A 26,219-nucleotide genomic window follows, 5' to 3' on the forward strand; every position below is an offset into this window, starting at 1 on the left:
GCTCCCATCACCAGGGCATTCAGAACAAGGCACTGCCATTTGGGTCCGCAGGTGACATAGGACATGATACCCACTGAAATGAGATTAGTGAAGACCAATAGGAAGGGGTGCTGAGAACCCAGGGCCGGCAGAGATGTCAGTGGGGGTGATGCTCCAGGAGGTTTCGGATCAGCTGACAAGATGGGATACTTCCGGGAAGGGAGGAATGCACAGAAGTGAATGGTCTTAGAGGTTTAGGGTAAATAGAGAGGTAGGTATAGTATCTACGGGAGATTCAGACAGAAGACATGCTCACGGCCATTACAAAAAAATCCCATGGAGAAGTTTGCCCTTCAATAGATCTTAGAGGATGTTTGCAGAGTCAGGAGCAGAAGTTGATATAAGCATCACTCCATGTCCAGCCTTTTCTTTAGTGGGCTTGAAATCTAGTGAGCTCCAGATGTGAATCTTTCAAACCCTACATGCCCCCCCCCCCCCCCCCCCCCCCGCTCGGGAGAAACAGCACAAGCTTACTGGAGCAGAGTGGGAATGCCTGGGATTTGGTAAACAGGCACTGGTCACAGGAGATTCTTGTTTGCATTTGTCAACAGGGCAGGACTTCTAAAAGCAAGGGAATGGCAGCGCTCCATCTCCTCTTGGGCTGGCCTGGAAACTTCTTCAGTGGTTCCTTGTGAGCACCAAGAGGGCTACGCTAACCCTTGGTCTATTAACTGAACTTAGTATTTTAAGGATGCTAACGATTTTTTTCCCGTAGTTTATTGTTTTTTTTTTTTGAAAATTAGTAGTGGATATTTAAGATGCTCAAATGCCTTTAAAAATAGTTACGGTTTTTATTTTATGTGTATGAGTGTTTGCCTGGATGTAAATATGAGCACTCTGTGTATGCTTGGTGCACACAGTGGCCAGAGAGGCTGGGATTACAAGAGGTTGTGAACCAATACGTGGGGGTTGGGAAGAAACATGGGTCCTCTGGAAGAATGAACGGCCAAACCCCTCTCTCTAACCTGTTTAAATATCTTATGAAAGTAAAGACATCGTTTGATCTGTCTATGATTATCGAGACCTAAAACATTACTATTATTATTTTAACTAGTCTTATTAGTATTGTGAGGGAGTTTACACATCTCTGCTGATGCAGCTCATCTGACTTTAAATATGGTTTAGCACTGATAGTTAGGAATTGTCTCAGTATCCGAATCACAGAATTAACATCTTGATGATATAAACTCCCAAGGACACTCCTTTCACAAACCACATGTATCAATAGTCTTTATTTCTTGAGAGTCATATTGCAAGTTGTACTAAGGATAGGATTGTGGCTTATCAGTGTAAATGCAGGTGTTTGTGTTATGAATTTTCAAAGCACAATAAAGTCTGATGGTAGATAGTCAGTGGATTTAAAGACAAAATGCTTCCCGTTAATAATATATGATCATTGCATTTAGACATATGCGTCTGTTTCCATTGAAGAGGCTCATTTAATAGTCTTTTTTAATAGTCCTACAAAAATCAGCCCATGATCCATAGCGACATGTGTACGTATGCCTCTGGGATTCAAGAAACAGTATATAGAAAGAGAGCGTTTACCACAAGAGAATTCTGCAAATATAGAGAAGGCTCAAGCTCCTGAAATGTGTTTTTCTATTTTCACACTTCGTTACAGGAAGCGAATGCCTTAATTGAGAAGGTCGAAGCAGAACAAAATGCCCTATATTCCTATCAGAAGTTCTTGGGGAGCTCAAAAATAAAGAAGAGCAGAATCCCTCCCCCACCCATCCTGCTGGCCCGAACTCACTGCTCTGTGATTCTGAAGCCTGTGCCCTTTATCTCAGAGGTTAAGGTACAGTGCCCTCCCGAGTGCTGTCCCATGCCATGTGACCTAAGCGTTCTTGTGACTACAGTAACCCTTACCACTTATTGCTCTCAGGACCCAAATAATCTTATTTATAAGCACCAAACACCAGATTAGTATTTTCATGCCTTATCTATACTTAATTTATTCATGATATTCTCTCTTTATGGATTGTCTCCTAAAGCTATGTCAAACACGTGGGAAGAGAAAAAACAGTTCCCTCTGTGTGCCTTTGTCACAGTGACACTGTGCTCAAGGTAGAGGGCGGAAGTAGAATCAGACACGGGAGGAGGCTATCTTCTCTGAGAGCCAGCACTGGCAACAAAGCAGCAGGACACGGAATTTGAAGGTTGCAGGTCTAGAGATTCTGTGTATCTTCTCCATAGGTCACCGTGGAAACAAGGGACGATCCAAATGTCTCTTCAACCGCAAATCTTTCAGCATAATTAGAACAAGCCTCATCTCCCATCCCGAGCCCTGGAACTTGGCCTCAATGGGAATACCTCTTGGGATTTCATTTCCTAACAAGAAATTGGCTCCAGCTAGTTTATATTTTAAATATTGTTCTTTTAGGCCCTCTTTGATGTTGTGCCACAATTCATTCCTGTCTTTGATTATCTTTAGGGCATTTTGCACACAGAGGCTTTGAAGTCAAGCATATATAAGTTTACAATTCTAGCTCTGCTGCTAACCCACAGAACAACTTTAGGGAGGCCAAATACAGTTTCAAGCTTCTCATTTGTGAAGCGTGCTTATTGTGAAAAGAAGCCGAGCGAGGGAGAGCTGGAGATGGGTGCAGTTAGTCGAGAGCTTGTCCAGCACTGATGACATCCCTGCCCTGTCCCTTCAGCCATACAGACTCGGTGTGGTACCATTCGCCTTTAATCTCATCTCTTGGGAGGTGAAGGCAGATCAGTTCGTGGCCATCTCTGGCTCCACAGCAAGCTCACAGCCAGCCCGAGACATTGTTTTGTTTTGTTTTGTTTTGTAAAAGAGAGACAGAACTAATATATAATACTATTAACATATTAGCCAACGACTTTCGTCTACTTTTAAGCACATGAAGTAGAATTTATCAAAACAATTACTGGAGTTATATAGACTGTGATTGCATTATTTTGTGATTTTTTTTTGTTAATTCAATACTATGAGCTTTTCTTTTCTTTTTTTGAATGTCTGTCTGCTGTCAAGTTCTGTGTGAGTTAACAGGCACAAAATTAAACACGGGTGAATATGGCTCCTTCTTGAGTGATTTTTAGATGGATGGAATGGACTTTAGATCAATGGGCGTGGACTTGTAGATGGATGTGGTGGACTTTAGGCAGATGGGCTGCACCTTCGATGGATGGGCATGGACTCCCTTGAGAACAATTTTTGTCACTTCTTTGTTATTTTGTCTTTTGAAATTGGAGTAGAAGTAGCATTTATCTCACACACGACTGTGAGGACATCGTTTTAGAACTAGGAGTTCAATTTTGGAGATTTTGGAAACCTGTGCTAAGAGTAAGGCTTTACTGGTTTTAGAAAATTAGTATAGAACGAGGGTTATGCTATTTAGTGTTTGTTTTCAAATACTTTGGTTTAATCCAAACCATTATTTGTTTTCAGTATTACTATTTAGTGACGGTTTTATCGTATGTTGCGTGAACATAGGAAGACATTAGCTCCTCATATTTGACTTGTAGCTCTCGTGCTTTTTAAAGGCACGTATATAATGACATTTATGTAAATTACTCATTAGGAGAGTTGGTTCAGGAAGGTTTGCCCACTGCTTCCTCACTCTGACCACTAGGTGGTGCTGTGGGCTCATGTAAAATTTCTGGTTTGCTGGTTTGGCCATCTTTTGTCTCCGTGGAGCCTCCTCCTAAGCCATCGCTTCGTTAAAATCTGTTTCTATAGTTGCAAATGCTAATGTTACTTACATTGTCTATAAAATCTTATTTCCAAAGTTAGTGATTTGTTCACACCGTCTCTATTCTTATGTAGATTCTAATTACACATTGCTTCTTTGTGTTACACAGACTGGGAGCAAAATAAAAATATAAAATCTGCTTGTAATAATGCTTTTAGAGAGAATTCGCTCTTGGTTTTGTGTGGTATAATTTAGAGCAATAACAATCTGTCATGCAACGCAGTCTTTCTGCACCCTGCCGTCCCCACCCCTGACAGAAAGTGTACTCTCTCTGTGTGGGTGAGCACGGGATGCTAAGTCCGTTATTTCTTAGTTTGTGTTTCCTTTTGTTTCATCTGACCTTTCCCTTTGTCCTCTAGCCTCCAGCCCCTCAGCTCTCTCCTCCTTCCTCCTTTCTGCTCATGACGGCTGGCACTCTTAATTAGTCACATATATCATAATCACCTGAGAGCCTTTCTCTGGGAGCACAAAGGATTAGACCCTTGTACCAGGAAACCTCACTTGTTGAAGCTAGGGAGCCTTGGGTGGCTTGGCTAGTGGTCATTTTAGAGAGCATTCTATTCTGTACAAACCACTCTTTTAAAAAGTGACCTCGAAGCTGGGCAATGGTGGCCAACACCTTTAATCCCAGCACCCGAGAAGCAGAGGCAGGCAGATCTCTAATGAGTTTGGGGCCAACCTGCTCTGCAGAGTAAGTTCCAGGACAGCAAGGGCTACATAGAGACACCCTGTCTCAAACAAACAAACAAACACACAAACAGCCTGGAGTGGAATCGGGTTGAGATCCACTCATACAGATTAGACACCAGTTCTTGCTTGATTCAGTGAGTTTTCTTCAGGATTTCTTGCACACAAAGGTACGTGACTTAGTGCCTCACCTCTCTCCCAGCCTCTTTTGGTTTCCTCGTGTGTTTCTGTCATATGAACATCTTTTAAACGCTGATCCCTGCTCTCATCCTGTCCCATTCTGAGTGCCTCAAGATGAAGCTGTCTTTGGCATTAATGTCTGAGTCTGTTTGCTCTGAGTTAAAATGTTTTTGTCTTTCTGCGACTCAGTTCCCCGAGACAGTAGCAGTTTCATCTCAAAGGAATGGAGTGAATATTAGCCACAGGATCTTTGACAAAGATGTCTAACACATACGCTGGAGAGAATACAGCCTTCGCAGTGAATTGTGTGGGCAGGACTGGGGATCCACATGCAGAATAACGAGACCAGAGTCTTAAATCTTGCTGTAAAAATTCAATTCAAAATAAGTCAAAGATAAGGCCTCTGAAACTCTGAATTTCTGGGGGGGGGGGGAACAACTTAAGATCCAGGCACAGGCTGTATTTGAAGAAAACTTTGTGAAAAGGACTGGTATAGCTCAGGCCAAAGAAAGATCTGACAAATGGGATTGCATGACATTACTAAACTGTGTACAGCCAAAGATGCAATCTGGTGATGAGGCGGTTTATAGAACGAGGGAAGTCCTGGCTAGGCATGGCACTGACAGAGGCTTAATGTTTAGATTATATAAAGGGCCTAAAAGACTAAGTTTGGGGCTGGAGAGAGAGTGCAGTGGCTAAGAACACTTAACGCCTCTTGCAGAGGACTCTGGCTTGGTTCCCAGAACCCACACTAGGTGACTCACAAATGCCCAGGCCTCTAGAAATGGACAGACAGTTCTCAAAGGATGAAGTGAAAGTGGCCAATAATCATACGAAAAATGTTCACTATTCTTAGCCACTTGGGCAAGCCACCTAAAGCAACGTTGAGATCCCGCCTCATCCCAGACACAAGAAAACAAGTAACAACAAGTGCTGGCGAGGATGCAGGCAACAGGAGCGCTTACACATTGCTGGTGGAAATAGAATTGGTTCCCGTTTCTCCACATGGTGAAAATTAGGGTCAAAAGACCCCAGAAACAAAAATGTATTGTTATTGTATGACCAAGTTCTGGGCTTGTAGCAGGCAGACATCGCAGGGATGCTTACATACCTATGTTTTTAGCCATATTCACCATAAAGTTTTGAACCTGCCTAGGTGTTCATCAACAGACAATGGGTGAAGAAAACATAGAATACATCCATGATGAAGTTTCACTCAGCCATAAAAGGAATGACTCATGTTGTTCTTTAGGAAAATGGCAAAGATCATAAGAAAATGGATCAGACTCAGATAGACAGCCAGTGCACGCATCTCCCATTCTCAAATTCCAGCTTTTCTGTAGACACATTGACTTATGCTTGCATGCAGGCAGGCCACGGGAGCAGAGGGGAGACTGGGAGAATGAGTGAGAGTAGTAAGAAGGGAGGGGGAAAGTGTGAGCGTGGTCCCGTCACAGTGTCTGAAATGTCTCTGTGGGACCCATCACGGTGGATAGCAGATATAGAGGGAAGCACGTTCCAGCTTACTAATGTCAATCAGCAATAGTGATTAAAGTAGGCAATAATGTGGGCCTAGGGGTGGGGGTGGGGAAGGGCTCGGTGGGTAAAAGTGCTTGCTAAGCATATGATCTGGGTTCCAGTCCCCAGAACATATGAAAAGGCCAGGCACGCCGCACAAGAGTTTGTAATGCCAGAGATCCTATGTGGAGCAGGGAGGGTGAGGTGGGAGGAGCATTGAAGGCTCAAGGACCAACCTTCAAACAACAATGGTCCTATCTCAAACGAGGTAGCAGGCAAGGACCGACAACCAAGTCTTCCTTCTGACCTACATACATCACGCACGCACTGGGTGTGTGTGTCCTGTCTCAGGTAAGCAAGCCCCATGTTTGTCGTTACTTTGTGAAGATGTCAGAGGTGCGTATAAGCGTAGACCTCGCAGTTTAACACACGAGTAGTGTACCATTCTCTTTGGAAGATCATTGACTTTGCGCCATCCCGATAGAGGAGGCCGAGCGCTGTGAAGCAGAGCTCGGAGCACAGGTGACCGCTGCCTCTCTCCCCTCCAGGCGTCCTGGTACTGCATCTTGGGTTGCAAAGCAGAAGGAAGCTATGGGAAAGTAAGGTTGAACAACAACCACCTCCCAAACTCAGGAGAAGCGGTACGTACGTCAGTCACGTGTCACCCCAAACTCAGGAGGAGCGGTACGTACCTACGTACGTCACCCCCTCTGTCAGCAGGCCTTATCAAAGTCTTATTAACCACAATGGAGAGTGCGTTCCCCCTATGAAGTCATTACAGCCGTGGATTGACACTAATTCCGACTCGAGTCACAACTAAGCTCCCACAGCGAAGGAGAAAGGTTTATCCAATTATGTTTTAATAGTCACACTGCCTTAATTTTCCGAGTAAAAGCTGAAATGTTTCCGTTCACAGATACCAGCCGATGGCAGAAGCTTCTTTGAAATTAAAGGTTTGGAAACGAATGCACACTACATTTTTGCGATCGCTGCTTACTCGTCCAGCGGGAAACTCATTGGTGATGCTATTGGGGAAACAACGAAACCAATTCTCATTTACCCGCCTCTCTCTGCTGTCACCGCTCGGATGTACCTGACACAGGTAGCAGAGACGGATGCTATTATTCTCTTTTTTTTCTGTTAAGCGTTTGCCAAGTAATTTCCAACGGAAGAAAGATCAGAGTAGACACTGCACAACGCCTGCCATGCATATTTTCCCTGACTGCAGCTTACTTCATGAAACATGAATCGTTACTTCCCCCGTTAGTGAATTTGCCTTCTATAGAACATTTCCCCCCAGGAGCACAAATGTAATTTTAGTCGTTTTTGGGAACTACGGCAATGCATATAAATAAATGCTGTCTGTTACTACCCAGAGTAGCAGATTTCACCCTGGGGCGATGTTGTCAATGTCTCGTGACATTTTTGGTTGTCACAACCTAGTGGGATGCCACTGGTGTCTGGCGAGTAGAGGCAAGGGGGATGCTGATAGGGCAGAATACAGTGTGACAGGGACGGCCGGCCTTCTGCAACCAAGAAATACCCAACGCATGCTGGGGATGTAACTCAGGAGTAAGAGAATACTAGCCCGGCGTGCACGGGGCTCCGGGTTCAATCACAAACACTGTGGGGGAAACAAAATCCAATACAACGTGTCAGTAGCAGCAGCGTGGGAAACCCACATCTAGAGACTGCTTTTCATTTCATGTACATCCATCCATTTACCTATTGGCCATCTTATCTATAATCTACCTGTCTCTCTATCATCAGTCTATCCACACATGCAGTTATATATGTACATAGTATACCTGCATATACATATGGATTTCTATATATTATTCTTAACCATATATACTGTTTTACGTATTTTCATTTAATAAATAATTTTTCCTATTGGATTAGAAACTTTTCTATGAAGTACTATTTAATGATTTTTATCTTATTGAATTGCTAATTAAAAAAATAAAATATAATTATATAATCCCCCCTTCCCTTTCCTCCTTCCATCCCTTCCCACACCCCCATGAGGTTCCCTTGAGGAATTCATGGCTTCTTTTATTTAACACTATATTGAGTCTTGAGGACATGCTGTTGTATCCTTAGTAATTCCTTACTGCCAGACTGAAAGTATTTCAGTATTATTTTGTTATTATAAAAAAAAGCTAAAATGCATATAAATCTTTTAACTGCACCCATGGCTGCTTTTTGAGGATAAATTTATAGGAAGGAACATATCAGGTCAATAGATACAGATGGACCCAAGTTCAGATTCAAGCTCCTTGCTGTAGCCACGTGGTACCGAGCAAGTGACTTCATCTGTGAAGTGAGAGCAGTCAGAAGATGCCCTCAGGTCTTAGGAACGTCACTGGAGCTATGTTTGTCAACTGTTTAACCATAGCATCTGTCTCTCAGTCCACACTGAGTACCATTATCAGTTATAAAGCTACTCACGGTTAACCTTCTTGCTGAGGTAGCTGTCGTCTGACTGAAGGCATGTCACCCATGAGCAGGACAGAGGCCCGACTCATTGACCCAGGTCTGAAGTATCTAATTTAAAGCCTGCTGCTGGCCCTAGAGTGGATGGCTTTCTAAACTGTATTGTACTTCTATTGTGCGGTGCTATTTTTTCTTTTAATAGTTGATTAGTATCATAAGCTGGCCTCTCACAGGCCTTTTATATGATCACATTTTTCAAGGAAAATTAAATAGAGAGAATTGCTAGGATCCATCTAGCACTGCTGTAGCGTGTCGCACTGCCTCATGGTTTTCTGGTATCTTGATTTCTTCAGAACTTAATATATTCTCCAATTTACAGCCATGGAGTTATTGTGAGGCGTTGAATATTTCATCAGGACCTAATTTTTCTCCAGGGAGTGGTTTGACTCTTGGGTTCCATTTGGCAGAACTTTCATAGAAAGTTAATAAAATGAAGTCCAGGCTACATCACTGGGATAATGAGGAGTTCCGCGGGGGCAGTGACCTGTGTCTCTTTATTGACACTCTATTTGCAGTTCTTTAGGTCACCCAAGAAGGCTGAGGGGTGTTCTCCCACAATGCCAAGTGGCCAAAGCAGAAGTCTCTCACTTATTAAACCCCCGTAATTCTTAAATTCAAAGATTGGGTTTTTATATATTCTAAGTTAATATACCCCCCCCTTTTAAAAACAAAGTACAATCCAGTTTTCATGACTGTGGTTACGTTTTTATTTTTAGGGACAGCCCTGTTCATTAAAATGTATTACCATAACTATTAGTAGTAAAAGATGAGCTATTTCCCCAAATGCTTCTGATTAGCATGGCCTTAGGGGGCATTCAGGTTGTGGTTTTATTCCACATTATTCTATAAACATTAATAAAGTCAGGTGGATCTTTACCAGGTCTTCCACTAAGTAGAACACTAATAATTTAGTCTGTTTGGATTCTGTTTTAAAAGGAATTCTTTAGAATTATATCATTTTTGTAGCCATTCTCTCCTCATATTGGCCTTATTTCCATTTGCTACTTTTAAAGCAGGCAATAGCTAAGGAATATATTATAAAATATAGAAAATTAGCAGTCTGTGAGTGGGTTCTAGTTTTGATCTTAGGGATTATGATTTGAGACCAATCGTTCTATTTTTTTTCTACTTGTAATATATTAGACCCAGTGATACACCCCCGTTCCCACCTCCAGCTCATTAAACCACGTGAATGAGTATTTTGTAATATAGAAATGGCAAATATTCATTACTAAAATATCAAAGAAGCAACAACAACAAAGGCTTTCCCCGTCTCAGGCCTTTAAATCCATCCCGCCATTGCTAATGGGCACAGCTTGCCTCTGTATCTTCACTCTTGTGCACACACTTCAGGGAACAGACAGGCACCTCTTTGGCATGCTGGCTTCTTCAGCTTTCAGTGTCTGTTCAGTAACGGGGCTGCTGTATTTATTCAGTTAAGTCTGTTTAGAATTTCTATGGTGTTCTGCAAACTAGCAATGTCAACAGCAACATAGAAGGGCTGGCTCCCTTGCCCAAGTCCTCACCAACACTTGCTGCCAAACATCTTTTTGATAATGAACCACCTAGGAGGTGGGAGGTGGTACCTCACATGGTTTCCCCAAGCATCACTTTTGTGATGTGTGCACCATGGAATACTATTCAGCCTTAAACAACGGGGAAGCCTATGGACAGGCCTGGAGGAAATGAAGGGACTAAGCCACAAGCCAGTCACAGAGAGACAAATGTATGTGCTCACTGATGGATGGATTCTAAGAAAGTCAAGTTCATAGAGGCAGAGACTAGGAAGGTGGTTACAGATGTCAGGGCTGGGGATGGATAGGGAAAGGAGAGACATCGTTCAACAGGCATTTAAGCTAGAGGTAGGCAGGAGAGAGTTTCAATGCTAAAGTAGTTATACTTAGCACTTAGGTACCTCAACAAGTAGAAGAAATGACTTTAATGCCACCAGTACAAAGAAGTGTACATTAGAGATGATAAATATGCTAATTAGTGCAATTTGGTCATTCCATAATGTATATACTCACCAAAACATCACATTCTCTGTTATACATATATACATTCATACACACTACATACATATATACAATTACTGTTTGTCAGCTTGAAAAAAAAAACTCTAAAATTTCATTGTTCCACTCAGACAGTAACTCTTTGTGATGAAATGAGGAATTTCTTTTGATAGTTGAGGAAACAGATACATAGAATCCCACTGTATTCCAGGCAGGACACCTTAGGCAGCGTCAGCAACACCCGTGAACTTTCTTAGGTAGCAGATCGTAGTCTGACTCTTGGACCTGTGCATCTCTGTTTTTTTGTAGCTCTGTCCTGATTCCAGGAGCTCCGTGCCCACTCTTTAAGAGCAGGCATCACCATGGAGCCCCCCATGTCCCCTGTCTGTTCCCTGTCTCCTCCAGGTTCCATCTCTTCCCTTCTACTGGACATATTTCATTCTCTTGGGCTCTATGCAGCTGTCGCGTCAGCAGGTCCTCCTGGGGGGACGCGCAGCAGATCTGAGAATGGAAGATGCCTGCGTTGTCACAGTCTTCTTATGACAGCAGGGAGGGAACTGTTACTCACCCAGTTTCCCATCTCACGGATGAGTTCATCAGAACCCATTGCTGTATGAACGCCTCCTTTTGCCCACTAGTTTTCAATTCGAAAGACAGAATTATGGATGATTAACTGTCCACTTGACAGAGCCTAGAATTACCAAAAAAAAAAAAAAAAAAAAAAAAAAAAAGTCTTCTTTAGCAACTGTCCTTATCAGGTTGGTGTGTAGATGTGTTTGCAGGAGGTTGTTTGCGCTGTCTTTACTGACACAGGAGGGGCCAGCCCGTGGGATTGGTGCCCTTTCCTGGGCGGGGCCAGCCCGTGGGATTGGTGCCATTTCCTGGGCAGGCGATCCTGGGCTGTGTAACAGGAAGTTAGTTAAGGAGGTGCCTACAAGCAGTGCTCCTCCATGGTTTCTAGTTTGAGTTCTGTCTATGTTTCCTGCTCTGACTTCCCTCAAGAGGGATGGTGGGACCTGGAGATATAACTAAAGTAAACCCTTTCCTCCCCAAAGTTGCTTTTCGTCAGAGTGTTTTTATCACAGCAACAAGAAAGGATGCTTGAGCAATAGGTAAAATAAATAAATAAATAAATAAAATAAAATTAAGTATATTCTCTTAGGAGTTGCAGTTCCTTTCCACTCTCTTTGCCCATCTATTGATGAGCTAACATCTATTTTGCATCAGCCTCTCTGCTAAATGTAACATCATCGCTCCTTCCTGTGAAACATCCTTTTTCACTCATCTAGATTGTCACCACTGTGGTGACTGTGCGTAGATAATTTTACTTCTGGTTTCAGCTCAGATCCTGAATGTACACCAGGGAGCCAGCCTGGCTCGGGTAAGGCAGGCATGAGCTGTGGAAGGCTGGGGTCTTTGACTCTCCCTGTACATCCATTTTGCTCCACTCGCTCTGAAGGTTGACTTTCTCTGTTTTTTTGAGAGAAGAAAGGCAACTCCTTAATTCTAACCACCCAGGCAGCCAGCAGGCACTTACATTTGAATCCAAATTCCCGAGGAAGGATCTGATTGGTTTATTAAATTTAGGAGAGTCTGATTTTTGTCTCCCAGTATAGATTGTTATAAATCCACTCTCCTTCTTTCTCGTATGGTACCACATCCAGGCAGTCTAAGTAGAAGTTCTGTGAGCTCACCTCTTTTTCTTTTTCTTTTGGTAACAGCAGAAAATTTCAATGTCTCAACCAGGATGGATTTTTTCCAGACTGATTATCTGATTCTGGAACCATCTAGTCTGCTTCTGTTTTCCCCTAAGCCAGTCCATACCTGATAATATCCCACCCTCCTCTCCCTAGAAGTTTCTTGCCTAAGTGATACAATTTTTAACCAGATTCTTCTTCTAAATAGTGGGCCATCAGCCTTGACATCAGAACTAAACTTTGCGTGAAGTCCATCTGGCTTTAGAAGGGGCTATGAAATATCCAGCTTGAGTCAGGTGCTCACCCTGGTAATACACAATGCCATATTACATAGCTAAACTGGTCAGCATCCTCCTACAGCAGGACGTGGACATTACCAGAAAAGGATTTTTAGAGTGAGTAAACAACACTTTGAATACTTAGTCTGCCTCATGTCCACATGAGAGATCCTAAAATCCTAGTATGTGGAAATGTAAGTTTGTGTGCTGGGGCCCACCATCAGAATGCATGATTCACCAGAATCCAAGGATTTTGCCTTATCTATCTATCTATCTATCTATCTATCTATCTATCTATCTATCTATCCATTTATTTTTACTCTACATCTCAATTGCCATCCCTCATCTCCCCTCACAAAGCCCCTCCCCCATACCTCCTCCTATTCTCTTCTGAGAAAGGGGAGGACCCCCTGGGTACCAACCCACCCTGGCACCTCAAGTCACTGCAGGACTAGACAATATCCTCTCCCACTGAGGCCAGACAAGAAAGCCCAGTTAGGGGAACAGGATCCTCAGGCAGGCAGTAGAATCCGCTCCAGTTGTTGGGGGACCCAAATGAAGACCAAGCTGCACATCTGCTGTTATATATGTGCGGGGTCCTAGGTCCAGCCCGTGTATGCTCTTTGGTTGGTGGTTCAGCCTAGGAGGGCCCAAGGGTCCAGTTTAGTTGACGCTGTTGGCCATCTTGGGGAGTCTTTATTCCTCTAGGTCTCTCAGTCCTTCCCCCAGCTCTTCCACAAGACTCCCCAGGCTCCGTCTACTGTTTGGCTGTGGGTTCCTGCATCTGCTTCAGTCAGCTGGCGACTGGAGCCTCTCAGAGGACAGTTATGCTAGGCTCCTGTCTGCAAGCACTGCAGGTTATCATTACTAGTGTCAGAGACTGGTTCTTGCCCTTGGGGTGGGTCTCAAGATGGGACAGTCCTTGGTTGGCCATTCCCTCAGTCTCTGCTCCATAGTTCTGGGTGAGTCTGGTAGTCTGGGGTTCGTATGGTGAGACCTCTTGTTTTTAACAATGGAACAAAACATGGTGGTGGGAGCTGGGTAAGTGACATATAGGTAGACTAGATGTCGGGACATGGTGAAGGTTGAGGAACAAATATCTGGAGTGAGACAGGAGGAACGGAAGTTAATGACAGTATTCAGTAGGATGATGGGGAGGGGCGGGGAAGGTGAGATCTCAAGAGACCCAAAGCAAGGTAGTCAGTGGTTCTCCAGGGAAGAACATCTGGAAGAAGGAACAGCTGGAGCAGGAGCCCTAAGATTTTCAGGTGTTCTCCCACTCTGATAAAGAGCAGGTCAATGTTTATGGCTGAGGCACAGGGACCCACAGGGAGCAGAGAGAGCAGTCAGACATGTGAGTTGCTGGACAGGGGCAGGCTTTTCCCCCTTTTTATTGCTTTGCCTAAAATCGGCAGCTACTGGATGGCCTTGATTCATTCTGGGTCCTGGCTGACTTCTATTTTCAGACATTCATCTGGCTAAGTTGGGAACAGACATGGAGAGAAGGGAGGAAACACTCTCCTCTGCTGAATTCCAGTGAGAGGTGGAAAAGGCTTACTGTGGTGACAGGAACCAATGCTCTGAAGGGGCTGACGGGAATTCCTAACAGAAATGACGGGGCGAGAGAGATAAGTGTTGACTTGAAGATTAATCATCCAATTGGAAGGACAGAGTTAACATCATTTTTATTAAACATGAGGCTATGTGGTGTATCCTTGGTTGTGGAGGGGAGAATTAAAAGTTGGGGCCATGTTGAGGTTCGATTCATGCATTTGGGGTTTGGGAGAGAGATATGGGCGTGAGAAAGATTTGAGATAGTGTGGGAAGCCACATAACGCGCACACCAGGATCCTTCTGCAGCACAGCATTTATTGCATCTTGAAGAGGAAGACCACGAGGCCCCGCGAGCGACTCCCTATATACTCCCCAAGGCTGCGTGTCCACGTCTAATTGGTTGCTTACTCATGATCTCACTGTTACGCCCCGGGGCGGGCAAAGACTTGGCGTGAAACCCATTTGCACCTGTGCACATTGGTTGCTTACCCGAAATACACGGGCAGTGGCCAGTGGTAGCCAGCGCCATCTTGTAATGGCGTTACGTGGCTTCCCACAAGATAGTATGTGATAGCTCAGACCACATGCTGTCACTAATTCTGTAGACAGAAAAGAGCACCCAAGGTATCAGCTAAACTTGTGTGTCCATAGAAAGAGTGGGGTGGGGGAGGGGGAGGGGAGGGGCCAGCAGGGGGTGGGAGGGGAGGGGCCAGAAGGGGGAGGGGCCATCAGGGGGTGGGGGAAGGGAGGGGAGGGGCCAGCAGAGGGAAGGTGGCTTCTGGGTCAGGAGTCAAGCCTGGAGTGTGGAATTCTGGGAGCTGTAAGTGGGTCATTATCAAAGAGGAAGTATCTGACCCAGTCCATTAGTCTTTTAGTATGCGTCTCCTCATTTTAACCAGCCGCCCTCGAAAAATCTGTTCTGTCCAGTGCTGTTAGTTATCGGTCCACATACAGACATTCTGGTGCGTCCTGCTAAAACGCCTGTGATGCTTCATGAGTTCATAAACCTTATTATTATTGTTGTTGTTGTAATTGGCACATCTTGTTTTGCAGTATTCACTAGGTTAGCCTATAACACTCTATACGGCTGACACCTTATCTGCTAGGCAACCTGGGCTTCTAATAACATGATTTTAAGAGGAAGGAAGCCTCAGTTGTAGGTTTACCAAACCCCCACCCCGCAAACACACACACCATCTTACTTTTCTCGGACCATCTCAGAGTTCCTCGGAACTCACAGGACTCCAGCCGTGTATTAACTTTTCCTTACATTCATTGCCTGTTTTTTCCCCCTCAATTCTGACTCATCACTCCGGCCTTACTTCAGTGTTCTCTGACCATCTCCCACGTTTCGTTCTTCTCAAAGTCTCTCTAAACGGTACCACCCAGGACTGTATCCTTGCCTGTCCCACGGACAGAGAGGGCATTCCCAGGCTGACAGCTCTTTGCTCCTCTGGAGCTCAGCACAGAGTAGAGTCTCTCAGGAAAGCTCACTGCTTGGTGAGTTAGAAGGAATCATTTGACAGACTAGGGAAGTTCTAGCCTTGTAAGTTTTTCCCCATGAGTGGATACCGTTCTAATAAAATGTCCTTTCTGTGCCTAATTCAATGAATTTATTTATGCCCTATCACTTGAAGCAGTCTGAAAGTCATTTGGTGAAGGTTCATGTTATGTATGTATTTAAATAGAAGGATTTTCAGAAATCCCCTTAAATATATTCTATCAATAGAAGGTCAGTTGGTGATAATTTTTTTTTCTACTGAGTTTCTAAAGCTTCACAAGTTAAATTATTTTCCCCAGCACTGGATCTGTTAAACTTAAAAGATATGGATTCTTGGAACCTGTTTCTGCTTTATTTCTTACCCTTTTCATCTGCCAACTCTTTGTTACCCATAAGCTCTGAAAGTGTCAGTCACCCGGGAAAGAATGAAATATATTTCATATATATCAGGTTGGGGAAATCTGATTGTTTCTCTTGGAGCAGATTGTTCATTATAACGGTATCTATAATAAATGGGGCACACTGCTGAGACGGACGGAAATGAAATTAATTTGGCTCAGATGTGATCTTTGTTTTGCTTATGAGGATTTGAAACATTCATACAGAGTTTCACATTTCTACACAATTTAGAAATAAAAGAGATTTCAAAATGCACCTGGCCCCCACTGCCAGTAGTGGTCACCCATGGTCACTCCGTCCCCTCACTGTGACACCTGGGGGCAGGAAGGCAAATGTAGAGTTAGTGTGTGGGGGAAGGATGTACCAGAATTCCGTTGGAAATAGGCATGTTCTGAGTGACAAGGTCCCTGAGACAATGTGGTTTTTGTCACAGGTCGCTTATCAGATCGGTAACTATGAGATGGCCAAGAAAGTCTTCTCACCAGTCTGGGATTATTTTGTTGCCTCTCCGATACAGGACGAGCAGTCTGTTATCTGCCTAAGCAACATCATGACCATAACACAGAGAAGGTAATTAGAAACATCACTTTAAAGCCCAAAAATGGTTTGTTTTCATTTTCATATCGGGATTGCCCGTTATAAAAGTATATCTAATCAGAATTATAAGGTGCATATGCTCTAAGGTCCTCCGTCCTTGTCAGATGCATCCTTTCTAGAGTCAGGATAAACAGGGAGGGAGATAGATAAAGGCTTCGGGATACAAATTCAAGTGGTAGAAGCTAGAGCAGAAACATGGGTACTCAGTGAAGACGCTGGGAACCAGGTGGGGAGAGGAGGAGCTAAGGAGAGGGCCTGGTGTACCCACTGTGGTTATGAAGGTTTCTGCCTTTGCTTCACATAGGCCCCCAGATCAGACTCTCAGCGGTTGCCATCATGCGGGTCTACCCATAGAAAACGAGTATCTTGTGACCTTTCTGCCATTTTTTTTTCCTTAAAGGACCAGGACTTCAGGAGAGTCTCAGAACAGTTTGTCCCACTGGTATTCCAGGCCTTAAAATAATCCCTCACCTGCTTATGATGCTTACAACTGTTAGCCCCTCAGAGACAGCCCACTTAAAAATCATAAATGTTAGGCAGAGGAAGGTGTTGGTAATACTTATTTACATTAAAAAGCTTAATTCCATTTCAATTAAACAATGTAGACTTAACCATTTGCCCTGTGCAAGGATCTCAAATGTATTGGGAGAAAGATTTGAGGGGAATTTGAGAGGAGAAAGGGATGAGGGTGAGGTTTCAACGTGTGTTGCAGTGTAGAAGAGAGAGTGAGATGCGGCCGGGCTTTCTGGTGTTAATTGACTGGAGAGTCTGGCATTTACTAAGGGAAATGGGGTGTGTGGAGGGCTATGGTGACTGGGCTTGGGGACAGTTTGCTTTTGCTTCTGCTTTCCCAGCAGTGTGCTTTTGTAGGTCTGGAGACCGTAGTCCTTGTTTTGTTTAGTGCTGACACCAAGGAGCCCCTAGAGGTGGCAATTTGGAAATAGTCCATGGGGATCACCACTGAAATCTTGAAAGGAGTCTTGTCTTCCAGGGAATGATGGTTAGACTTTAGCAGAAAAGAGCCAGTCCTGAGAGTGAGCACTGGCGATGCCTTGATTGAAAGGGAGGATCTAAGACATGGAGCCAAGGGAGGCTATCGAAGGGGAGCTGTCCAGGACAAAAGGCGCCAGGGAGATGCGTTGCCAAGGGAAGTGGGGTCATCTGGAGGACCAGCCTGCTCTAGCATATGCAAGTGCTTGGTCAGGCTCCATGAAATCCTATAGAAAGGTTGAGCAGGGTAGGAATCAGGAGACATTTAGAGTTGGTGATTTGAAGTCCATCAGCCAATTCAAGAGAGCAACTTACATGAGGCTACAAACCAGAAGTGATTTTGTGATGGGTTGAGGAATAGTGAAAATGGAAACCAGTAACAAAGTAAAGACCACTCCTGGGTGGGAGAGAAGAGAGAAGCAGGCAGAGGCTTGAAGGTCAGGCTTCCAGGAAGGATTTTAGACTCTAGAGGGAAGGGAGCCAGTGATGAGGGAGAGTTTGAAGATAGACGAGAACTCAGGTGACAGTGGCAATGTTCTGGGAGAGTCAAGGGGGTGTAGAACATGGAGCTGGTAGAATAGCCTATGGGAGTGTGTGCACAGAGGTGCACATGCGCTCAGGAAGAGCTGAAGTGCCACTGAGCAGCACTGACATCTCATAGCTGATGCAGAACTTTGTGGTGTAGCCCAGTTTCTGATGGCCAAGAGTCTATTTGATTCTCGTTGGTATCCCAGGGCCTAGGAGAGTGAAGCACATAGCTTCAAGCAAATGCTGTTTTAAAGACGTGAAGGAAAGGAAAATAAGTGCATAAGTAATTCCTGTTGTGATAAGCTAGAAAAATTGGACAGTGATGTCCCTTACAGGGACACAGAATGATATAAGAGGTGGCAGAGACTAAGGTTCTGGGAACCTCAATAGTGAAGAGACTTGCTGGACTTTTGGGGTGTTTAGGGAGTGCAATGGAGCTGGAAAGTGATAGGTAGGATGAAGGCACACGTCAAGGTGCCAAGGGCCATTGTGAGGCCGACAGAGAAGTGCAGTGGTCAGGGCAGGGAGGGGCGGAGGACTGAAACCCTCCTGCTAAGGGAGTTCAAAGTTCACAGTGGTGGGCTCAACCTCAAGTGTGAATTAGTGATGTCAGGCTCTTTCCTGCTGTATGGGGTAATAAGGTCCAGAGAGCAGAAGGACATAATGCTTGAGTGTGAGGGTTTATCATCTGCCGGGCCTCAGAGTATTTGTGTATTGGAAATGAAAGAGGCTCTGTTGATCTTTGTTTTCCTCGGACTGCGATTTAGAAAAGGCAATGGAAAATAACCAGAGCCGTTAAGACTCGTTCTCTCTAGCACAGTGTGCTTAGGATGCTCCCCATCTTCACAAAGTTCTCAGCTGGACCACAAGCCTGCTCTCCAACCTGACTTACTCTAATCGCATCATGGTGATAGAACCAAGCCTTGTACTTGTATAGGAGCAGCGCCTCTGGTCATTCTTACAGACTGGCAGCCGGACACCCCAGCTGCTTCACTGTCTTGGTTGTGAACTTGCCTTTGGTTTTTCACTTCAGTGGACACCCGAGAAGGGCTGTTTCTGGTACTGCCATCACTGCCAGGGGCATTGTGCAGGCGATGAGGATTGGAGGAGCAAACAGGTTGGGTAGAGGCACTCAGCCAGCCAGTTAGTTCACAGCGCCTCATGTAACACTGGTTCCTTCTGCTGCAGGCTTCATTCCAACATCTTGGCAGACACTTCTTCGATCCTCTTGTACCTTTTCCTCAGAAATATCTTCGTGATGAGTGACATTAAAATTAAAGAAGAGAATCTCTTCTGTGATAATATTAAAGGCAATGAGATTTTCCCCGCCCAGCAAGTAAGTGAATGCCCTGCATTAAGACCGAGTGGCTCCACCCTCTCTGCTTCTCCATGCTTCAAGAACAGACTCCCCTGGGACCTTGTGTCCTTCCCAGTGAAGGGTCCAAGAGGGTGTGGTTGAGGATTCCGTCTTATTTTATATTCCAGGCAGGTCTCATAGTTCTGTTTGTATCCCCCTTCTGTGTACAAGATCAGTGTAGAATTCAAACGTGGACAGAGTGGACAGTGAAACACTCGTGTGGTCCCACCACCTCTAAGAACACGGTGGCCTCCTTTTTATGTGCTTCCTGTGCTTTTGAAAAATAAGCAGAGATTAGCATGTGTTACACCGTTCAGCCGCCTGCCTTCTTTTAAACGTCCCTTTTCCTAGAGGGTTTCTCATGCTGGTGTGTCTTGACTTGCACGTTGCAGTAGGAAATTGCACGCTCACACAGAAGTGGGGATTTAAGTGCTCTTCTAGTGGTGGGCTTCCAGGGCATCTCTGCCTGGCTCTGTTCAGCCCATAGCCCACAGTGTTCAGACTTTAACAAAGATCTTACTCCAGCGTGTGCGTCTTTGCTCTGACGCTGTCAGTAGATACGGAAGCTTCAAGGCGTGTACTTTCTTACTCTTTTTTTTTTTTTTTAACCTTTTCAAGTTGCCCATTGATTGATGAGCTGACAGTTTGTTACTCAGGGCCTATGCCAGGGAAACGACTCTTCTGCAGTTCACTGTCCTCAGAGCTCAGGTTCTCAAAGCTGCCCACCTGTGCTGAGCACCCTCTCTGCATTGCGTTTGGTTTCTTCTCTGCCACACCCAGCCTGAAAGAGAAGCCATTTGATAAGTGCTTCTGTGAGTGCTGGCACCAGAAACCACCATTCCAGTAAAAGCTGCTGTAGAGAAATTTCCAGTTGATGTTTGCACAGTCTCTCCTGTGAGTGACATGGACAGACATAGAAAAGAACAAACTTTTTCCCCAGGAGGAAGGAGGAAGGGAAAGAGAAGGTTGCTGTCCTTTTACAAGACATTGATATCACAACTCTTAAGTCTTCATTCTTCATCATCTCTATTTAGTTAGTGAAAATGTAAATAGAACTATTAATCTGGCTCGCTGAAAACATTCCATTTTCCAACAAATTAAGAAGCGAAATTAGACTCTGTTAATCAAGGGGGTGCAATATTATTGGTATATTACATTTTAATTATTGTTCACCACATTTTATGTTTTGTTTCAAATGAGTTTTTTTTTTCTGAAATTAAAATACAGCCTCCCCCCCCCCCAATTTTTTTTTTTTTTTGTCTTGCCAATAAAGACAATGGGCACATTTTCTGTCTTTAGTGGCTTTCGTATTGTCTTATAAAACAAGCTGGAGTTTGTTCCAGGAATATGCTATGCACATGTAGCAGTAAGGGAGAGGTAGAGAGTCCTTTCTAAATTTAGCTTTTCTTTATATTATCGCTCATGTTGTTGAGCCAGAGGGTTGACATCCCTTCCCCTCTCCGCTCCTTGACGACCTACGGGGTTGAGCACCTGACACTCAGCCTGAGATGTCCCCCATCTGCGTCTGCGCAGGTTGCTAGACTGGTGGAGTGTGAGAACGTGCTAGTAGCTCTGGAACTCAGCAACTTCCTCAATGATGCCAACTTCGCCCTTCAAGCAGTAACCCAGTGCTATGGGCTCCTTGCACCCATTATCTACCACAATATCATTTTGGTACCTGTCATCCAGGTAAGGGTGTCTGTCCCCCAGCCTCCCTGGAAGGTACGTGTGGAAGACAACTCGGTGGTTCCTCATTGGGAGGAGCAGCAGCATAGCCTCTGTAAAGGTCGGGTGGGCCAAGGAGAAGAAGTGTGAAATTTCAGGAGTTAAGGGGAAAATGTCCTAAGAAACTATATGTCAGAAACATGCACCCTCACAAAGTCCAGAGTGTTTCTTTAAAAACTCTCAGTCCCATCAGTGGCCTTAGTTAAACACTGGCGATGGTCAGGTCTCAGTTTTAAGAGTTCTTCCAGCTTTCATATTCTTGTCGCTGTAGATACAGAAGCATATTTTCAACACACATTACTAAAGCTGTCCCAAGGATGCCCATACTGAGCAGCCGGAGAAGCCACCATCTCGGCGGCACAGTTGACATTCTCATTCAAAGGCAGGAGAACAGACATTTTGGATAAATGGTAGTGAGACGCCTTGTTATTCAGCTGAGAGACAGTAGAATCCAATCTCTCTGTGTACTATGTAAAACTCTCCAGCCCTGCTTACGGATTACAAGTCAAATAGAGCAAAACTTTAGGGAGAAAAGAAACCAAACAAATGCAGGGGATGACATATGTAGCCAGGGTTTTCGGGAAAATCTTCCCAGTTATGATAGAACTTGTAAAAACAACAAACCTCGTGAGACAAAGGACCAGGGCCAAGATCATAGGAAATCCTGGGAAGATCATACTCAAAGTCAATGAAGCCTTGCATGTTGGCTGTCACCTCACAGGTAAATGGACACAGGGTCTAAATAGCTAGTTCACAGAAAACCAAATCCACTCCATGCTAAGATGCTTGAGGATCAAGTATTTCTGGAAACATATGCTGGATTCACAGTGTAAGATCTTTAAGTCCCGTTGCTGGTGAGAACACATGAGAGCAATGGCATTCTGACGCAGAGGCAGTGAAATGTGAAATGTTAGAAGCTCCTGGGTTTTGATAAAGCCACTTTAATTTTAATTAAATTAAATCTAACTCCAAGCAAAATTAAAACCAAATATATCTGATTCAGTAATTCTTCTACTGGTACTTTATTTAATAGAATACAAGTTTAATAAAAATAAAAAAAGATACATTTCTTTGACAGAGCCACCATACTCTAAGTGTGACACAGAACAAAAGAACTACTTGGATGAATGATGGGGTTCACACTACCCTTTGTGTCCTAGGTCCCTGTGTTTTCCCTCTGGGGCATTTGGTATCAGAGTTAGCTGTAATGGTCATTGCCTTGGGATGTGTACTGTGGTCTCAAGGCAGTTGCTTTGTGGATCTTCTCAAAGCAGGGCTTTAGCTGCTGGTGGTGGTAGGCACCTTAGCATGTATGACTGCACTGTTTGGAGGAGACAAGGTCGGTGAAGAGAAACAATAGCCATGCTAGACCTAAAACATTAGCCATGAGCTATTCAATGTGAGAGCAATAGTTATGCTTGGTCCTGGCCAGATGGTAATATGTAGCCATAACAACACAAACTAGGGCTGTCCCTGTGGATTTGGAAGCACTTTCTGTGAGGGATTGTTGAAGGAAAAAGATAAAAGTTCAGACAAGTATATATAAATGCTGTTTTGTGAAATGATAGCAACTTCCTCCCTGGGTACAATTCATTCGAGCAGAGAGGGGAAGGGATGTCAACCCTCTGGCTCAACAACATGAGCAATAATACACACACACACACACACACACACACACACACACACACACACACAAGCTCTGAGAAATGACTAGGGTAGTTAGCAGGATTTGGGGATGTGGCATGCAATGGGGACGGAGGGTGAGTTAACACAGAAGGGAGGAACTAAGCAAGCATTGAACATCCTCACCAATGTATCAGGATAATAAAATATCCGTAGAACAGCGACTTGAAGCTCGGAAGAACAAACATACATGTGTTAACTTCTTCTTGGGGATCATCAGGGTGGTGAAGGGTTCACCCTGACCTCAGCTCTGCTTCTTTGATGACAGCATTGCTCCGGCCTGTGCAGTAGGACTGGGACCCAGTCCAACAGTCCGGTTCTAGATCAAAGCCAGGAACACACTCTGCGAAGCCAGGCGAGGGAGCAAACCCCAGTGTTCATTGCTATTCAGCGGCAGAGCACTCAGCTCCAGTCTTAGAGGGACTGTCATTTCAAGTGCCTTTACCCATCCACACTACGTCACATGCAGCCCGATCTCTGTCCTTTGCTGAGGTCCCCATAAGCATAGATGTGACCCATAGTGTTTTGGTCCATAAAGCATTTGGCTTCTCTGTCTTTTACAGTGCTTGAGAAAATGAGCATTGCTTTACAGTTATTTGCATGTTTATTTTGTATCCTTCACCAGTTTCCAAGTTTATAAAGATGGATGATTCATCTCAAAATTGAATATGTCCATTTTACCTATGTATATTCCTTCATACCCAATGAATATGTTATCAATAATTATTGACTGCAGCTTTGTAGCTGAAGCCATATTGACTTCATAGCTTAAGGCTAGCTTAAGACTGATATGATTCACATACTACATTTTATACTAAATAAGATGATATTTTGACATAAAAATCATTGTGCTTCTGGTTTTTATTTTTAGATCTTGATAAAATGTGTTGTGGTTTTGCAAGGAATACCAAGTATTATTCACTCAAAGAAAAATATTTCAAGCTTTGAAAGTATACAGCACATGATAGCTTGCTGCATCTTCTACATGACAAAGGTATTTATTTATCTCATCATTTGTCTAGTATCATTAAAATTTAGGATTGGTCGTGAGTGAGAAAGTCACCCGCCAGGATCCAGCGCCCTCTTCTGGTCTCAGAGAGCATCTGCACTAACTTGTAATTGAAAGTAATTGTTAGGAAACATCAGCACACCCACAGTGTAGAGGGACGGTGACTGCTCTTGAGCCTTTTGATAAAACTATGGCGCCCCACAAACTCAGCCTTGATATCACAGAAATGGCATCTAGATATCATCAGGCATTATCTACAGTCTCACAGAACACAAAAATTGCCTAAGAGATGAGTGACGTAGTATGCTGTGTGTGTTATGCACATCAGCTTGTCAGGCTGTGATCATGGTGAATGACTGTGATTAGGTGAATGGCCTAATACAGGCAGGCCTCTATTAGCAAGGCTAGGGTTTGGGTTAAAGCTATGGAACTTAGCTCTACAGAGACAAACAACAGTGGGGGTGGGGGGTGGGGGGTGGGGGGTGGGGGTGGGGTGGAAGGAATGGGGGGTGAGAGGGGTGGAAGTGGTGGTGAACATGCTTTGAATGATGGTAATTGGGAGGCAGAGGAGGGTGGATAGAGATCAAGGTCAGCCCAGTCTACAGAGTGAGTTCCAAGGCAACCAGAGCTACATAATGAGACAAAGCAAAAACAACTTCCCCGCCTTCAAACCCAAAACCCAGAGACAGTAGCAACATTACAGTTAAAGGGTTAATCAGTGTCTTAGTCAGGGTTTTATTTGATATGACAAAACACCATGACCGAAAAGCAAGTTGGGGAGAAAAGGGTTTATTCAGTGTATACTTCAACATTGCTGTTCATCACCAAAGGAAGTCAGAGCAGGAACTCAAGCAAGGCAGGAACCTGGAGGCAGAAGCTGATGCAGAGGCCATGGAGGGGTGCTGCTCACTGGCTTGCTCACCACGGTTTGCTCAACTTGCTTTCTTGTAGAACCCAGGACACCAGCCAACTGATGGCACCATCCACCATGGATGGGCTAGGTCCTCCTGTCTTGATCACTAATTGAGAAAATGCCTTACAGCTGGATCTCATGGAGGCATTTTCTCAATGGAGACTCCTTTCTCTTTGATGACTCTAGCTTGTGTCAAGTTGACACACAAAATCAGCCAGTTGAACCAGTGAATGAGGGGTATAATGCTTTTATGAAATCAGAATGCAAAAAAATAAGGGCAGCCATGAAAGGAGGGACAGGCTCGGTATACTCTCGGGGTACAAGACTGGTGTAATTAGTAATTATAATCGCTGATTACTTAGTTAGGTTCTGTTAGGGGCATTTGGTATATGCTCAAAGATAGAGCCACATGGAGGAGCACAGCTCTCCAGATCCAGTAATGAATAGTAAATGGTGACACACACAGGAGTATGGGAAGCCTGGGGAAGGCATCACTTGATAGTTATTAAGCAAGAGGTCCAGACCCAAGTGCCCACTGAGTCCACACAGGTAAAATTATGTGTGATTTTGATTGGTATGAGGTTAGGTTGTTGGGTTTTAAGACAAACTTAACCTATAGCAATTAAAATTCATCAAAGAAATAAGTAATCAAGATAACAACCCAGTATGGTCTGATGAGCTTATGCTTTAGTGGGGGAAGACAGAACACACACACAGACACATACACACACACACAGACACACACAGACACACAGACACACACACAGACACACACAGACACAGACACACACAAGTAATTCTGTGAAGCTATAAATGGCATAAGCAAAAAAAAAATGAGTTATGGGAGAGACTTTGTGGGTAGGCTTGCCTTAGACGGGAAGGCCTGGAACAATGGGCAGGCATGGAAGCCCACGGCCAGTTTCATCTTACAACAGAGTAGGCAGGATGGGAAAGTAGAATGTAGATTTATTTTTTTGAAAGTAGAAAGGGAGGAAGATTAAGCTGAACCTGTGAATATTTGTATCATTGACCCTTTACTATGTTGGGAAAGACCGGAGATGAGTTGGGGCCAAGGAGGCAAAGAAAACTTGAAAGAAAGAACAGTCAGATGGTACACAACCAACTAACCAAAAAAACAACCGACCAACCAGCCAGCCAACCAACCAACCAACCAAACAAACAAACAAACAAACAAACAAACTAAATGATTCAAGACATCAAGCCTCTGTGACAAGCAGATGTGGTAAAGATCATTGCAACAGATTGTGAGTCAAATCTAAAAATAGCTCAGTATAGAGCTGCTCAGAAATGGTAAATACATTCAGAAGGCA

General features: G+C 44.1%; 1 protein-coding gene across 1 annotated transcript in view; it reads left to right on the forward strand.

Moving 5' to 3' along the window:
- The window catches only part of Cfap54 (cilia and flagella associated protein 54), a 287,635-nt gene that overhangs the window by 61,790 nt on the left and 199,626 nt on the right, over positions 1–26,219 (forward strand). Inside the window, exons 20-26 of the mRNA XM_021205638.1 lie at positions 1,664–1,840; positions 6,698–6,790; positions 7,066–7,251; positions 16,520–16,656; positions 19,390–19,537; positions 21,092–21,247; positions 23,838–23,960. Of these exons, the coding sequence (XP_021061297.1) occupies positions 1,664–1,840; positions 6,698–6,790; positions 7,066–7,251; positions 16,520–16,656; positions 19,390–19,537; positions 21,092–21,247; positions 23,838–23,960 (1,020 nt within the window). The remainder of the gene's footprint in view (positions 1–1,663; positions 1,841–6,697; positions 6,791–7,065; positions 7,252–16,519; positions 16,657–19,389; positions 19,538–21,091; positions 21,248–23,837; positions 23,961–26,219) is intronic.

The sequence above is a fragment of the Mus pahari genome, chromosome 9, assembly GCF_900095145.1.
Source record: "Mus pahari chromosome 9, PAHARI_EIJ_v1.1, whole genome shotgun sequence".
NCBI classification, from domain to species: Eukaryota; Metazoa; Chordata; class Mammalia; order Rodentia; family Muridae; genus Mus; species Mus pahari.